Raw genomic sequence first — 17,025 nt, 5'->3', positions numbered from 1 at the left:
CACAACCCAGAGTTAATACTTGGTGGAAGCACCTTTGACAACCATTACAGCTGTAAATCATTTTGAATAAGATTCTACCAACTTTGCAGAACTCTTTACTGCAACATATCTATTGTTTTTGTCAAAATTGCTCAAGTGCTGTACATTTGGTTGGGAATCATTGATGGGCAGCAATATTCAAACTGCAACTAGACCACTCAAGAATGCTCAACACCTCTTGGAAAGCCATTCTGGTGTGTCTTTTGGTCGGAAAATGTGTCTAATTGTCCAACTGAAAAATAAAACTATCCCAGGGATAGGCTTTCAGAAGACTGGCGGGTTTTTTGAGGAATGTTTACATGCGTAGATGCAGTTGTTGTTTGCGGGGCAGCAGAATTTTTGTTGTTGCATTATGTAGTGTTTCCACTACTTCCGAATTCACCAGACAAAGTTCCACCCCATTCATTTTCAACGAGAACACACGGAGCAACGTGCAGGAGGTTGTGGGAAGGTGAGCAGCTCGAACCGTGCTATGGGAGCAAACTGAATAAATTCAGCACTGCTTTACTTTATGCAAATTGCACGTGGCTGCCGTTAACCAATCAGGTGAGGAGCAGATGTTTGCTTGAAGATCTTCGGTTCATGAAACATTGATTTTTCCTTGTTAAAATACAGACAAAATCATAAGGTCAATGGCATGGAGGAAGATTGCAGAGATTGTTGGTGTTGATGGTGGGTGAAAAGAGATTTTCACAACAGTATATGCTTGTGCTGCTAGCTACTGCTACTTTATTTATTTAACCTTTATTTAACTAGGCAAGTCAGTTAAGAACATATTCTTATTTACGATGACGGCCTACATCAAGCAACCTAAACCTCAAAATTGTGATCAAAGCCACCGTTTATGTAAATGTGCTGAGTAGGTTAAATTATGAAATCTGCCCACCAAAGGTTAGAAATCACCTGTAACACGCATTATAACATTGTAAATGATACATTAAGGGCCTCATTGCCAAAATCCCGAAGTATCCTTTTAAGCTGATTGGTCACTCTTTAAGGGCTACAAAATGAGCAGCAACGCTCCTCTGGGTGTAAACTCTCGATTTGGAAACTAAAACTGCTCCTGAGTAGAATGGACCCTTTTACTGTGACACAACGTACATACAATTGTGTACGGTGCAATAAATGATAGGAGTACATACACAAAAAACAGTTGACCATTTAGGCTTGAAACAAACAAACAAAAAAGCATCTCATATAAATAATTTTAATGATTATTTCTATGAGAACTAGTATAAATATATTGATAATTGTGCACTATCATTTTTACCAGAATTTTTCATTTACGAAGTAAACAGGACAGAGTCTTATTCTGAAGGATTCCCAAAATCCAGGACCCAGAAGTACTTAGTTATTCTTGCCTGCTTTACAGCGGTGTGGGCAAATACAGAGTCAGAGCATTTGTTCCAAGACCAATGGAGTGTGATCACTGTAAAACTTTTGGACATGTTTCAAGTGTTTTCAGAAGGGAGAAGCCGAGATGTCCAAGTTGTGGAAAAGATCATATATGTTTTAAAAGTAATGAAAATGTGATATGTTGCAATGTGGTGGGAACCATGAAGCCAAGTTTTTGGAATGCCGAACAAGAGTGAAAGAGAATGATGTGGGCTCTCCAGAGCATTTCATATGCAGTGGCTGTTAAAAGTGTTAAGGGTTTGAATGTTGCTCCTAAAGAGTCCATGGTGGGGGATTGGGCTTCACTGAAGGCTGCAGGGGTTGTGGTTCAACAGCAGGATCCAGATATGTTAAAGTTTAAGAAGGTGGGCTTTGTGGCCATAATAGCTATGGTGATTGATTTTTATTTAACTATGCAAATCATTTAAGAACAAATTCTTATTTTCAATGATGGCCTAGGCAGTGGGTTAACTGCCTTGTTCAAGGGCAGAACAACAGATTTGTACTTTGTCAGCTCGGGGATTTGAACTTGCAACCTTTCAGTTACTAGTCCAACACTCTAACCACTAGGCTTCGCTGCCGCCCCAAGGTGGAGAGGAGGTCCAGTAAAATAGATATCATTGTGGATGCTGTGGAACGGTTCCTGGGACTGAAAGACTTCTCAGCGGAGTAGTTGCATTGAGTATTGTCACCACCCGTAACACCCTCTCAAGTCATGGAGTTTTGAAGCAAGGAAGAATTGGGAGTTTTGGCGGTTTGTGTGTTTTTTTAAATTGTTTTATTTGGGTGGATTAAGTTAGTTCTCCCTATCACGTATGGGTTTTATTTTGACCTTGGTTTTTTCAACCCCGTCCAGTTGGTGGCGGTAATACACATTTGGGGATTGTAGTCTTCCATAAAACCCACAGAAAAAGAAGAAGCACAAAGGGCGCAGTACATTAGTCTAGACAGTTGTCAGTGTGCTGGTGTTGAAGTTGTTGTTTTGACAAAATATATTCTCATACGGAGTTAAAAAAAAAATTATACTAGCTTGTGGACTGTCAATTCTACATTTTCAGCAAAAGAAGGTAATTGAATGTCATGTCACTGGATTAGCCACCGCTGTCTTCTTGCTTGGTAACTAGCTAGCTAGTAGCTAATGTTAGCATAATATTCGTAATTGAGTTGTCTACAGTTTGTTGGCAGGACACCAGCTAACTTAGATGTGAAATGTCGTTTCAGTAAAAACTCTTACGACTTAACAACAACGACAAAATCAAAGCCTTGATATTGAACATCATTATAGATAACTAGGACAGGGAATTGTAAGGGACATCATGATACGATATTATCACGATACTTAGGTGCCGGTACGATAGATATTATATTGTTAAGTTAGAAATGTTACATATTGCTCAATATGTGAATGCTGCAGAGGGGCAAGCGAGACCCATGAGAAAACGAGTTATCATCAGTCAGGGAATATAACTGCTGAAAACAAATTGTCTCACTATTTAAAAAGAAGATGGAGAACAACTGTATCGATCCCCACCATCACTACAGCTATTGTTAACGTTACTCGCGGAGGTGGCTAGCTAGCTATGCCACAGGGAATTTGCTAGTGGATAACATACATTTTTCGAAAAACTCATCTTGATTTGTGTGTCTCACACAGATGGAAGGAGATGAGTGTGGGGGGTTTCCTCCAGAACCGTCGGAGGGGAGCTCACAGAGAGGAAGTGTGGCATCCTCTGTCACCCGTGGTCAGTTCCCTTTTTTCTTTGTCTGGTGTTTACAATATAGCATTTTTGTCCCTCTCTGTGTTTTCTTATTTGGAACATGGTGTTTAATAGCCTTGTGTATATATCAAACTGATTCATGTAAGCTCATGACATCATCGTGGCTTGCAGATGTTCCTTGTTTTGCATTAGATTATTATGTCGACTTCCATCCCTGGCTTTGTTCTCCTACAGCTCAAGATGTGCTTGTGTACCTGGTGGGTGACAGTGCAGTACACCTGTGTGTGGAGGGGGTTGCCTGTGTGAGTGTCCAGGAGCTAGGCCGCAGTGTCCGGGAGGCTCTCCACATTCCTGATTCTGCAATGGATGCCTTTGCCTTCTGGCTCTGCTCTCCTCTGCTCGGTAATGACAGCTCACTCTGTATGCTCCTGCCCCTGCCCCCCCTCCTCCCCTAGCCCTCAAACAACTGTGCGGCACATGCTGTTATTTTAATATAAGCAACTTGGCCATTCATTTGACAGTTTCTTGATTTGATCAGGAGAAGAAAGGCAGATATGTATTACAAAGGAATAGTGTTGTCTGAGGCTGGTCTGGTTCATTGTATCATGTATTGGTGGCAATTTGAAGAGAGCACTTTGGGCCATAAGAGGAACATTTGACAATTTGAATGTGTCTTTTTTGAACTACTGTCTTGCTGAAAGACTGGCATTGTTTGTAAAATAGGGAAGGGATCACTACAGTGAAATGAGTGTAGGCCAAGTCTACGGCTTGTGGATATGGTGCTATATATTAGCATGCTTTGTCATGCTAAATTCCTTTCTTTGTTATGCCATGAGAATGCTTTTCATAACTGTCATTAATTATCACATCGTTGTCTACTACATGCCTTTTCCTCCTCTCTCAGAACTGCAGTTAAAGCCGAAGCATCAGCCTTACAAACTGTGCCGCCAGTGGCAGGACCTGCTGTATCGCTTCACTGAGGCCTCAGAGGAGGACATATCTCAAGGTGAGACTGCCTGTGTCTCTGTGTGTAGGGATGAGCTTGTGTGTTTCTGTAATCTTTTCTATTTGTTTCTGTATTTTTGGCAGATTAACATTTTTGTCTCACATCTGTTTAGATTTTTTTCATCCCCACTGCTGAATTCATATTGCTTTGTCAACTTGACCTCATGTTACCACTGACCCAACATCACTAATCCTAAGCCGTACATCTGCCATCATATAACAATGTTCTGTATTACCCTCCTCATGCCCTACTTTCATTTTTTTTTTTTTTCTTCAGATGAGCCCTGCTTGCAGTACAGAAGAAATGTGTTTTATCCCAAGTCTAAAGAGCTGCAGGTACTGCTTGTTCTGTTTTCTCCTTAAATTTAACATGAAGCTGTTGGGGGGGATGACATCAGTCAAGTTGTGTTGTGTCAAATGGATAGATTATACTTTCCTGGTTGTAGACACATACCCCAGAGCACTCTAGCACCAGCCCTCAGACAAAAGGTTATGTTTGTCCCTCGAGTTACAAGAATTGATGAATGCCCCTATGCATGTGTTTGGATCCTCCTATATTCCACATTTCATTGCATGGTATTTCCCTCCAGATTGAAGACGAGGGGGTGTTGAGACTACTTTACGACGAGGCACGGGTTAACATCCTCGCTGGTCGCTTCCCCTGTGACCCTGAAACCTGGACGGGTTTGGGAGCGCTGTCTTTTGCTATGGAACTGGGAGTAGGTTTGGACGACCAGAAAGCCACTGCTGCTTTAAGGTAAACTATGCCAGGCATCTGAACGTCTGCCTCTTGGTGACATTGTGTATTATTTTTAAGAGTGTAACTCAAAATAATTTTTCCCAATACCTGGCTGCATACCCAGACTATTGCTTCTCCTCTCCCATCTCCCTCAGAGAGAAGAAGCTGATTTCCTTCCTGCCTGCACATGTATCAGGGGGAGGTGGGGGGCTGTTTTCTACCTTGAGGGGAAAAGGGGGCCGTCAGGCAGGGCTGGAGCACAACCTGTTGGAGGAGTATCGCAAGATCAGCACCTTAGGAAGCACCCCCCCGGAGCCCACTCAGCATCTACGCCAGTACCTCAGCACATGCCACTCTCTGCCTTACTATGGGTAAGGAACAAGCCAAACTATTGGCCTCAACTTAACTGCATGGAACACATTCACCGTTTGGATCTTCTTCACGGGTCACTTGCATCATGTTTGTTTCTTGTCTGGCCAGGTGTGCTTTCTTCTCGGGGGAGATTGACAAGCCAGCTCAGGGGATTCTTCATAGAGCAGGACGGAAAGCTGTCAATGTGGGGATTAGTCTGGAGGGGGTGTATGTAATGGACATCAAAGAGAAGGTGAGACCTGGAATGTCAAGCTGTGAGTGGCTGTGTCACATCCGGCCGTGATTGATTTGATTTATGTGATTGGGAGTCCTAAAGGGCGGCGCACAATTGGTCCAGCGTCGTCCGGGTTTGGCGGGGGTAGGCCGTCATTGTAAATAATAATTTGTTCTTAACTGACATGCCTTGTTAAATAAATGATAACTCCTCTACATTACTAGCAGAATATGACCTATTTTACTGTGTGTGATTAAGTAAGATGTGGATTTGTATGAATCAGAGGTGTCCTCTATCAATGCAAAAATACTTTTTTTTTTTACCTTTATTTTACTAGGCAAGTCAGTTAAGAACACATTCTTATTTTCAATGACGGCCTAGGAACAGTGGGTTAACTGCCAGTTCAGGGGCAGAACGACAGATTTTGTACCTTGTCAGCTCGGGGGTTTGAACTTGCAACCTTCCGGTTACTAGTCCAACGCTCTAACCACTAGGCTACCCTGCCGCCCCTTCACTGAATGACCCAACCTTCTACTTTTCTGCCTCATTTTCTCCGGTGCATTCCTGCTCCATGACAGCATGTGCTCCTGGGACTGCGTTTCAGTGAGTTGTCTTGGGACCACAGCTACCCCGAGGGGGAAGGTGACTCGCACATCCTGTGGCTTGAATTCGATGGGGAGGAGGCCGGCACCCCTGTCAACAAGTTACTGAAGATCTATTCAAAACAAGTAATGAAACTTAAACCTACCTTTTTTTTTATGTATAATTTTAAAAAATTTAAAAATTCATTAGGTGGTCATAGATGTCATTGAAGTGACCAGAGTTGCTACTGTTCTTTCTTCCCTCGTTTCTCTAGGCAGAACTTATGAGCGGTCTTATTGAGTTCTGTGTGGAGCTACAGTCTGCAGGCGAAGGAGGGGCGGCGACAGAAACGGACAATGATGTCAGTCTATCCCATCAGCCTGCTGGACAGGCAGGGAACAGTGACAGAGGAAGGGGCGGTCGGCGAGGGAAACTGCGCAGGCAGAGCAGTGTGGTGTGCAGTCGGGTCCATACACTGAACACCATCAGCTACGTGGACAACGGTGAGTCTGGGGAGAGGCCCGCATCATGCATGTCATTCATTTAGTCAGTATTAACCATCCATATAAGCTTCATTTGTTGATTTGTAGGTTGTAAAACTAACTGTTAAATGCATTTGTTGTCCTCCGGGCAGGTAAAGAAATCAAACGCTTGAAGCCGAAGAGAGCTGCTTCCTTTTTCACCAGGCAGGCACAGCCACCTACATACTCATCAGTACAGGTGGAGCAAGGTTGAGCCTCCATCTCTGATCTAGGCACTGCTCTATACTACCCGGAGACCAAAACTGAACATGCAAGTTGAGATTAAGGCTAAAAGATATGTAGGGAGTTGGTGAGGTTTATCTTCTTGATCGCAAAAATACTATGGACCAAGAGTAGGATTTAAGTGTGAATAAATATTTATGGTTAAATGTTGTGTATATGAATTTACGTTCTTTAGGTGCTGGAAAGTGACGTTGAGTGGCATTGCTTCACTGGTCAAGTTGAACCAGTTGGAGTTGAATATGAAACTGTTGATGAGTAGTGGTAACATTGACAGTAGTGCCACCTTTGAGCTTTTACCCTTGTGATAGGGGACCTTTATTACAGTTCTCCTTCAGATGGAGTTTGTGCAATGACTATGTACACTATATATACAAAAGTATGTGGACACCCCTTCAAATGAGTGGATTTGGCTATTTCAACCACACCCGTTGCTGACAGGTGTATAAAATCAAGCACACAGCCATGAAATCTCCATAGAAAAACATTGGCAGTCGAATGGCCTTACTGGAGAGCTCTGTGACTTCCAACCTGGCACTGTCATAGGATGCCACCTTTCCAACAAGTCAGTTTGTCAAATTTCTGCCCTGGTCAACTGTAAGTGCTGTTATTGTGAAGTGGAAACGCCTAAGAGCAACAACAACTCAGCCGTGAAGTGGTAAGCCACACAAGCTCACAGAACGGGACCACTGAAGCATGTAGCGTGTAAAAAAAAATAACCTGTCACCCGTTGCACCACTCAATACCAAGTTCCAAACTGCCTCTGGAAGCAACATCCGCACAAGAACTGTTTGGACCTTCGTTAAATGGGTTTCCGTGGCCGCGGAGCCTAAGATCACCATGCGCAGTGTTAAGGGTCGGCTGGAGTGGTGTGAAGCTTGCCACCATTGGACTCGGTGGAAATGTGTTCTCTGGAGTGGTGAATCACGCTTCACTATCTTGCAGTCCGACAGACGATTCTCAGTTTGGAGGATGCCAGGAGAACTCTACCTTCCCAAATGCATAATGCCAACTGTCAAGTTTGATGGAGGAGGAATAATGGTCTGGGGCTGTTTTTCATGGTTCGGGCTAGGCCCCTTAGTTCCAGTGAAGGGAAGTATTTACGCTATAGCATACAATTACATTCTAGACGATTCTGTGCTTCCAACTTGTGGCAACAGTTTGGGGAAGGCCCTTTCCTGTTAAAGCATGACAATGCCCCAGTGCACAAAGTGAGGTCCATACAGAAATGGTTTGTCGAGATCAGTGTGGAAGAACTTGACAGGCCTGAACAGAGCCCTGACCTCAACTCCATCGAACACCTTTGGGATGAATTGGGGGGGTGGCATAGTGGTTAGAGCGTTGGGCCAGTAACCGGAAGGTTGCTGAGCTGGTAACCCCGAGCTGACAAGGTACAAATCTGTCATGCAGATTGTATTATTTGAAAGGAGGGCGATATTGGAGGCTCTGCAACTATCTTGTTCAAACCTCAGTCTTTGTACCAAAACAAACGTATATCTTGTGGTAGTCTATGCCTCTCTGTGCTAAACACTCAGATTCAGAGTCTCATGGTTATCATGGACTTTATCTGTATCTCCCTCCCAGAAATGACAAGGCCTAGCATTCTAGCACTGTTATTGTTTATATTGTACACCATGCAAGGGCAGCTTGACTTGGGAGGGGAGAGACTAAAGAGAATTTTCTGATGTGTAAACCAATATTTACTTTTTGAATTGTTTAAATGTGGGTTAGGGTCTGGGTTAAGGGTTAAGGTAAGGGTCGGTTTTATATTTGGCTAGTCGGTTTGCACGTCAGAAAAGCACATTTAGTCTCACCCACTTAGCTGACCATTCAGCAAGAGGATGTGTTTCCTGATGACAGTTCTTCTGCTGACCTCTCTTCAGTATGAGAGGAGCGATTCTACTGTATATCTCTGATGCAATTAAGTGTTCATAAACTGAAGAATGTGGTTTCCACTATGTTATAACTGATATGGTCAATTATGCAAAGACAACAAAATGTTCCGATTCATAATTCCTAAGGCACGCGATCTATGGATGTGGTATTCCTTTTTAAAAAGATGGTGGTGTACTCACTTGCTGTACATGCACAACATTCAATATCTTAAACATGCACTATTGATACATCAGAAATACTGTCAAGTGTTTACCTTTGGTCATGATTTGTATTCTTAGTATTATTATTGGAGTAATAACTTGGACTAATATTTTTGGACTCTCTTACACTGTCTCTCTGTTTCTGTCTTTCTCACACTCAAATGAAGCAATAGTCTGGATAAAAAGACCAAGTGCCTTTTTTTCTTTCAGTATTAATTTGGCCATTGAGAGACTGACCTGGTAAACGTGTAGGCCTGTTTGTCAAACATGATCTGCTCTGTTTGCTATACATTTACTTTACCTCGTGTGTGTACATTGGCTGCGTTTACACAGGCAGCCGAATTCTGATATTTTTCCCAATTATAGGCAAGATAGCTTATCTGACTAATTGTTTTTTTTTAACCAATCTTGCCTATAATTGGGAAAAATATCAGCCTGTGTAAACGCAGCCGTAGAGACTAAAATATATCGAACCCTGTAACTTCACTGTTTTCTTTCCTTTGTAATTTATATAATGTGCACTACCAAACTTAACCAGTGACTGATTAGGTTTAGTTAAACCCACAATACGTTTTTTTATTCAGCTTTGTACTGTTTTGACAAAACTATAAGATTTGTTATAATTGTGTTTTAAACCTTACAATCGTAGTTTTTGTTGTTCATATTTGATCAATAAAATGTTTTGAATATCCGAACCTCCGTTCCTTGATTTGGTGTTCTTTGAGTCATTGCTGCCACCTACTGGCTCGTTTATCACGGGCTTCTCATCGGGACATGTACGGGAACTTCTGTTTGATTTAGTGGCGAATAGCTGGTTTTCTGTTTAGCTGGCGGTTACATTTAGCTGTTATTTGGTCTGTCCTGCAATTCATAACAATTTCGCTGGTATTCAGTTTAAATGGACGGGGATATTTGTGCTACGGCCACCACACCACCTGACTCCGACCCAGCGCGGAAGCGCCGAGTGCACGGTATGTTGAAGCTCTATTATGGGTTGAACGAGGAAGGAAAGACCGTGGATCAAGCAGAGTCGATGAATCCTTGCGATATAAACGGCACGCATTTCGATCCTGAGGTGTATCTCAACAAGGTAAAATCCCATTTGTGTGTCTGGATGCCACACATATAGTTAGCTATTCATTGAACATAAGACAACAAATGAAATCCAGAGGCAAACGATTATTTTCTGTACAAGAGCCAATGCCAACTGCTTATCTGGCATTGGCGTCAGTCACCCAGGGAGTACTGTCACTCAGTGATGTCTGTTAGTTGTCTTGTCTTCAAAACTGACATTTTATGTCATTGGTGGCTGCAGCTTAGGAGAGAATGTTCCCTTGGAGAGCTGATGGACCAGGAGACCTGCATGGTGAAACAGATCCGCTCCTTGGACAGTGACATGCAGACATTGGTGTATGAGAACTACAACAAGTTCATCTCTGCCACAGGTAAGCAAATAGGGGACAGTGTATGCGATGCATTGGATATCATGTTTGCGTCACTCACTGTTCAGTATACATACCATGTAATGAATGAATGCCCTCATCTCCCACTAGACACAATCAGAAAAATGAAGAATGATTTTAAGAAGATGGAGGACGAAATGGATTGTCTCTCTACTAACATGGCTGCTATCACAGAGTTCAGTGCACACATCAGTGGGACTCTTCAGGACCAGCATGCACAGATAACCAAACTGTCAGGTTCGTAATGAAACCTGTGGTGACACGCCTCCATCGCCTGAAATGAAAACTAAATAACAAATTGTATTTGTTGGTCATATACCTATCATTGTCAGATTACTTGTTCAAACTTTTCCTCTCTCCCTCCACCCACCCAGGAGTCCACACTCTCCTTCGAAAGCTGCAGTTCCTGTTTGAGCTGCCTGCCAGGCTGAATAAGTGTCTGGAGCTACAGGCTTATTCCCAGGCGGTGAGCTCCCATCGTCGTGCCCGCTGCGTGCTGCAGCAGTACAGCCACATGCCCTCCTTCAGGGGCATCCAGGATGACTGTCATGCCATCATGGACAAGCTGGCACAGGAGCTTAGGCAGAAGTTCAGGTAGGAGAAGTAGTCACTTGTGGAAAGATTCTGCATGCAAACTGAGAGAATCTGTCGGGACTGAATGGGATGCGTAGGATAAGGAGCAGCAGTAGATCCGGTGTTTGGTTTTTCCTCACTGGCGATTTGGACAAATCAGGATTTCGCAGGCGTTCGCATCATTTGAATTTCAGAAGGGGAGGGGACATTCGGCACCTAAATTGCAAAGAAAAAGGGTGGAGATCCTCGTTCCGGTCCTTCTAGCATTTTTTTTGATCTCTTAACATGTATGGACCCAGAACTTAATGGAGACGCTGACCAATTACCTGAGACTTTAGTTCTGTGTTAACTGAGATTAGTATGGCTGCAAAACAATGTTCTTTGAATTTTCATTTCTAGTTCATATTCTATAGTAATAATACATTATGCCTCTGCATGGATGCCTTACCTCTGCTTGGTGTTTGCAGAGATGGAGGTTCGAGTGCGAAGGACCTTTCAGAGTGTGTGGAGCTTCTGCTGCAGCTGGATGAGCCAGCAGAGGAACTGTGTGACAAGTTCCTGATCCACGCCCAGTCACGACTGGAAGCAAACCTCCGAGGACTGGAGGCGGAGCTAAGACCACCATTGTCCTCTGGACCCACATCAGTGATAGATCCCTCCATTGGCCCTGCCCGCAGACTGTCAGCTGCACCCACTGCTGGATCTCCCACTGACCCCACCTCTCCAGGCAATCCCTTCCTCTCTTCCAGCTCAAGGACTGATATTCTGGAATTCATAGACAGAGGTTGCAATGAATTCGTCAGCAGCCTTTGCTTGGTCATTGCCTCGTACCAAGAGTTGTTTGTCAACCGTCCACAAGAGGGTGAGCTGGCCTCCAAAAACATCCCCCATATGGCTATTGGCAAGCTGCATGCTTTCGTGGATGCCATGGCCACCTGCTACTTCTTGCTGGTGGAGAGAAGGATACAGGAGGAGAAAAGTGTTGGAGACAACTCTCTTCTGGTCCGGGCTCTGGACCGTTTCCACCGCAGGCTCCAGGCCGTGGCCAAACTGCTGCCTGGATCTGCTGTGCCCAGCCAAGGGACTGAGATCGTGGTGCGAGCAGCCAGGGAGAGGATCAAGCAGTACCTGGCAGCCCTGCAGAGGTTCTACCTGGACAGCCTGAGAGACGTGAGGCAGGCCCTGGCAGCCCCTCGGCTGGGTGGAAGCTCAGCTGGAGGGGGCTCTCATCTGGCGGGACCAGCCACTGGGAAAGATGCTCCCGCCAGCCTGCCAGAGCTCCTCTCCTCTCTGTCTGCCTCCATTCTCAATCAGATCAAGTCAGTGCTGGCATCAGTGCACCTCTTCACCGCAAAGGACATCACCTTCTCCAATAAGCCTTACTTCAAGGTGAGATTAATACTGATGCTTTTGTGGGTTAGTTGTGTCCCTCAGTTTGTGAGTTGCTCTGATAGTTTGCCTTATTATCTGAATTTGGTATGCTATTTATGTCATTGACAACTCTCTTTCACCTCTCTATTTCAGGGGGAGTTTTGCAGCCAGGGTGTGCGTGAGAGCCTTGTGGTTAACTTCATTAAGTTTGTGTGCCAGTCCTCACGTCAGTTCTGTGAGAGTGCGGGAGACAGGGGCGGCTCTACACCCCCTGCCCTCCTCCTGCTGCTGTCACGCCTCTGCCTGGAGTATGAAACCTCCACCATCACCTACATCCTCACCCTCACAGACGAGCAGTTCCTCGTGCAGGTAAATATGCCAATGAGACTGAACACTTCTTCAACGCTGTCGATGGGAATGTAAGAGTATCTATCCAAATAATAGGTCCTCTTTAGTCATGAGAAATGTGTATCACATGCTGTTATATCCTCATGTTTCTCTCGTTTTCACAGCATCGTTCTCCTGTAACTGCAGTCGCAGCTTTATGTGGAGAGGCCAGAGAGGCAGCACAGAAGCTACTGAACCATTATGTTAAGGTAAAAGTGCCTTCAGAAAGTATTCACACCCCTTGACTTTTTCCACGTTTAGTTTAGTTTTGTTACAGCCGGAATTTAAAATGGATTACATTGAGATATTTTGGGGTCACCGGCCTACATACAATACCGTATAATGTCAAAGCGGAATTATGTTGTTTGACATTTTTACATATTCCTTTAAAATGAAAAGCTGAAATGTGTAGCTCAGTAGGGCATGGCACTTGCAAAGCCATGGTTGTGGGTTCGATTCCCACGGGGAACCCGTATGAAAATGTATGCACTCACTACTGTAGGTCGCTCTGGATAAAAGTGTCTGCTAAATGACTAACATGTAAAAAAAATTAAATGTTAAGTCAATAAGTATTCAACCCCTTTATTATGGTAAGCCTAAATAAGTTCAGGAGTAAACATTTTCCTAACATGTCACATAATAAGCTGCATGGACTCATTCTGTGTGCAATAACAGTGTTTAACATTTTTTGAATGACTCATCTCTGTACCCCGCACTTACAAGGTCCCTCAGTTGAGCAGTGAATTTTAAACACAGATTCAACCACAAAGATCAGGGAGGTTTTCCAATGCCTTGCAAAGAAGGGCACCTATTGTTAAAAATAAAAAGCAGACATTGAATATCCCTTTGAGCACGGTGAAGTTATTAATTACACTTACATGCATCCCGTTTTCAACAACAAAAAGCAATTAACTTTGTGTTCAGGACAAAAAGTTATGTTTTGGGCAAATACAACACATTACTCAGTACCATTCTCCATATTTTCAAGCATGGTGGTGTTGGCTGCATCATGTTATGGGTATGCTTGCAATCGTTAAGGACTGGGGAGGTTTTCAGGATAAAAACAGACACTGGGAGATTAATTCACCTTTCAGCAAGACAATAACCTAAAACACAAGGACAAATCTACACTGGAGTTGCTTACCAAGAAGACAGTGAATGTTCCTGAATGGCTGAGTTACAGTTATGATTTAAATCTGCTTGAAAATCTATGGCAAAACCGGAAAATGGTTGTGTAGCAATGATCAACAACAAATTTGAGGTTGAAGAATATTGAAAAGAATTTGTAAATATTGTACAATCCAGGTGTCAAAGCTCTTAGAGACTTACCCAGAAAGAATCACAGCTGTAATCGCTGCCAAAGGTGATTCTAACATGTATTGACTCAGGGGTGTGAATACTTCTGAAAATTTCTGAAAACACGTTTTGACTTCATTATGGGGTATTGTGTGTAGATGGGTGAGGGAAAAAAAATTATTTAATCCATTTTGAATTCAGGCAGTAACATGACAAAATGTGGAATAAGTCGAGGGGTAGGAATACTTTCTGAAGGCACTGTATACATTTTCCCACTTTACCAACCAATTACTGTTGCTGCGACTGGCCATTTCAGGCCTATTCCTTCTATTTCAAAGCTGACCCCTTCTCTCTTGTTGTTTGATAGGTTCAGGGCCTGATCATATCCCAGATGCTGAGAAAGAGTGTGGAGACTCGAGACTGGGTCAACACCATCGAGCCACGGAATGTCCGTGCTGTGATGAAGAGAGTGGTGGAGGACACCACCTCCATTGATGTGCAGGTAATGTCTGTTATCTATATAAAACCTTTTGGAATGTAGGAAAACTCTAATCACTGCATGAATGTGAGTGGACAAAAGCATCATCAGTGCTAGGAATCTAAACAGCTTTACTCCCTCCCCTGATCTGTCTCTCCTTGTGTTGCCCTACAGGTGAGTCTTCTCTATGAGGAGGGGACGAGGAAAGCCCACAGCAGTGACTCCAGCAAAAGGACCTTCTCTGTCTACAGCGGCTCTAGGCAGCAGACCCGCTACGCCCCCAGCTACACACCCAGGTACCAGAACTACAGTCGCCTACCACACAACCCTTTCATAACAACACAATACACATCAATACACATCAATGTGTGGATGTTTAGACTGATCCTGCCTCTGCTATCTTTCCTAATGGCTTATGAATGTTTTTTGTCTCCCTGCAGTGCTGCTATGGATACCAATTTCCTGAGTAATATACACAAGCTCTTCTCTGAGCGGATCGACATCTTCAGTCCTGTGGAGTTTAACAAAGTGGGTAGGGAGGGGTCACAGAGCTCTGGTAGCTTAGGGCCTAGAGTAGGGGTCTTCAACCGTTAGCTCGCTGCCCACCTATGAGTAGCTCGCAAAGCAATTCGAAAAGTACAGGCAATTTTTTTTCAGGTGTTCCATCGCAATCTGTCATAAACATAAAGATCCCGGCTACTATCCAATCAAAGCAACATTGACATTATCCCACCCCTGTTTAGCGCCTCTTGGCTTTAAAATCCAAATGTAACACAATATCTGCCAATTAATTTCCAGAAATATTGCATTTCTGTCTGTTTGGTGCACTCATTTGTCTATGCTCACTCTGTAAGTAGCCAGTTAGCGATGCCAGTAATGATAACATTTGATTGAGAAGGTCGTTGACTGCAAAGTAGGCTTACCTGACAGATATCATAACTATTTGTAGCAATTGGGTGGCCATTGTTTTGCAAACTCGGCCATGACAAGTTGCAGCAGTCGGCCTAACAGAAACATTGCTAGACTGAGCAATGAAATGCACAATTAAAGGGGAATTGCACTCAAATCAAAACATTGTTATTAAAAAAATATATATATCAGACCTTAAAATTGGTCTTCGGATGTGATTTGAGAATTAACATGGACTCAGAACATCCATTTTCATTGTTTCTCTATAAATAATTGTAATATTGAGAGTTAAAAATAAAATAAAAAAGGGAAAACAGAACTGAATCCGGGAAAATACAATAGATAATTTTATGGGGCCCTTTATTAACCATTATTTGACCAGAAAACGCATCTCTTTTACAACAAGGGCCTGGTGAAGAGTTGCAGGGTAGAGGAGAAGAGAAGAATGTGCCTATTTGAAAGCTAAAAAAAAAAAAAGAAAATTAGTAGGATTTTTTTTTTTAAAGTAGCTTTCATAAATGTTGGAGACCCCTTGCATAGAGACTGTCTCTTACACCCCCCAATTTGACAGTCTTAATCTCCTCTCTCAGGTCTCTGTGTTGACAGGGATCATAAAGATCAGTCTGAAGACGTTCCTGGAGTGTGTCCGCCTGCGTACCTTTGGTCGTTACGGCCTGCAGCAGATCCAGGTTGACTGCAACTACCTGCAGATGTATCTGTGGCGCTTTGTCTCCGATGAAAACCTGGTCCACTTCCTACTCGATGAGATAGTTGGCAGCACTGCCCACCGCTGCCTGGACCCCGCTCCCATGGAGCAGAGCGTGATTGAGGTCATCTGTGAGAGAGGTTAAAGGCCAGAGATCACATTGGTTGAGGAACTGGTGAATTGTGATATTGAAATTGAAGAGTGTGTAACAGGTTAAAACCAAAAAAAGGCCTTGAAGTTAACTGAACATTGAAGATTGGACAAAGAGGGTTTTTTTCTTGATACTCTCGATTCCCATGATGTAAATGTGGGTCAGGAGGGGGATTGAGGTTACTATGAATGATGTGATGTTTGGGTGGGATGCATCTATATTAATTTGATTAGTAATTACAAACATTATCATGTGGTAATATGATTTGAATTTAAAAAATCTAACTCATAAAGGATGTAAAGCAGAGTTGTGCCTCCTGCCTTCAAGGACATGTGATCTCAATTTGCACACGTAATTCTGCATTTTAAATTCAAGGACATGATCTCAATTATTTGTATTTCAATTGTTTTCCCTTTGCACACTTAATCTTGCAATTTAAATTATAATACTTATGTTACAATTAATCATCCCTGTAAAGTATGTTATATAAAGTGTCAGTATTCTAAGTAATAACTTTGTTTCAATTCATTTTGAATCATGATTGATTAATCATCATACTTTGAATCAATTATGGAAATAATGTTTGCGTATGTGTTGCGTGAGTACTTTCTCACGTCATAAGCAAGAGTTCAGTCTCTAGCAACCAATTAGAGCGCTATAGAGTAAAAAGGTGTACATTAAATTTGACCATCACTTTTCTCGGCCCTATGATATATGTGGTTACCGCCCCAGCGTAAATTTGATTGGTTTAACGCTCCCCTCTCCATGCT

At 43.1% G+C, this 17,025-nt stretch overlaps 2 protein-coding genes across 3 annotated transcripts; both read left to right on the top strand.

The window, feature by feature from the left end:
- Positions 1-2,321: 2,321 nt before the first annotated feature.
- Positions 2,322-7,695, top strand: LOC110534000 (FERM domain-containing protein 8). The gene is made up of 11 exons (XM_021618617.2): positions 2,322-2,501; positions 3,089-3,176; positions 3,387-3,554; positions 4,057-4,158; positions 4,435-4,493; positions 4,748-4,914; positions 5,052-5,267; positions 5,377-5,500; positions 6,061-6,210; positions 6,339-6,567; positions 6,699-7,695. The coding sequence occupies exons 2-11, from the start codon at positions 3,089-3,091 to the stop codon at positions 6,797-6,799; spliced, it is 1,404 nt and encodes a 467-aa protein (XP_021474292.1). The 5' UTR covers positions 2,322-2,501; the 3' UTR covers positions 6,800-7,695.
- A 1,948-nt stretch (positions 7,696-9,643) lies between these two features.
- LOC110533996 (vacuolar protein sorting-associated protein 51 homolog) lies at positions 9,644-16,762 on the top strand. 2 transcript variants are annotated; one of them, XM_021618614.2, is made up of 11 exons: positions 9,644-10,011; positions 10,237-10,366; positions 10,475-10,621; positions 10,759-10,978; positions 11,425-12,346; positions 12,482-12,697; positions 12,841-12,924; positions 14,379-14,513; positions 14,664-14,785; positions 14,930-15,017; positions 15,989-16,762. In XM_021618614.2, the coding sequence occupies exons 1-11, from the start codon at positions 9,820-9,822 to the stop codon at positions 16,247-16,249; spliced, it is 2,517 nt and encodes an 838-aa protein (XP_021474289.2). In that variant the 5' UTR covers positions 9,644-9,819; the 3' UTR covers positions 16,250-16,762. The 2 variants fall into 2 exon arrangements, with proteins under 2 accessions (XP_021474289.2, XP_036846289.1); XM_036990394.1 differs by having other exon boundaries at positions 16,005-16,140.
- The last annotated feature ends 263 nt before the right edge of the window (positions 16,763-17,025 follow it).

Source organism: Oncorhynchus mykiss, chromosome 10, assembly GCF_013265735.2.
Source record: "Oncorhynchus mykiss isolate Arlee chromosome 10, USDA_OmykA_1.1, whole genome shotgun sequence".
Taxonomy (NCBI): domain Eukaryota; kingdom Metazoa; phylum Chordata; class Actinopteri; order Salmoniformes; family Salmonidae; genus Oncorhynchus; species Oncorhynchus mykiss.
Note: the sequence above shows the minus strand (reverse complement) of the source record. Positions and strands in the feature narration are given on the sequence as shown.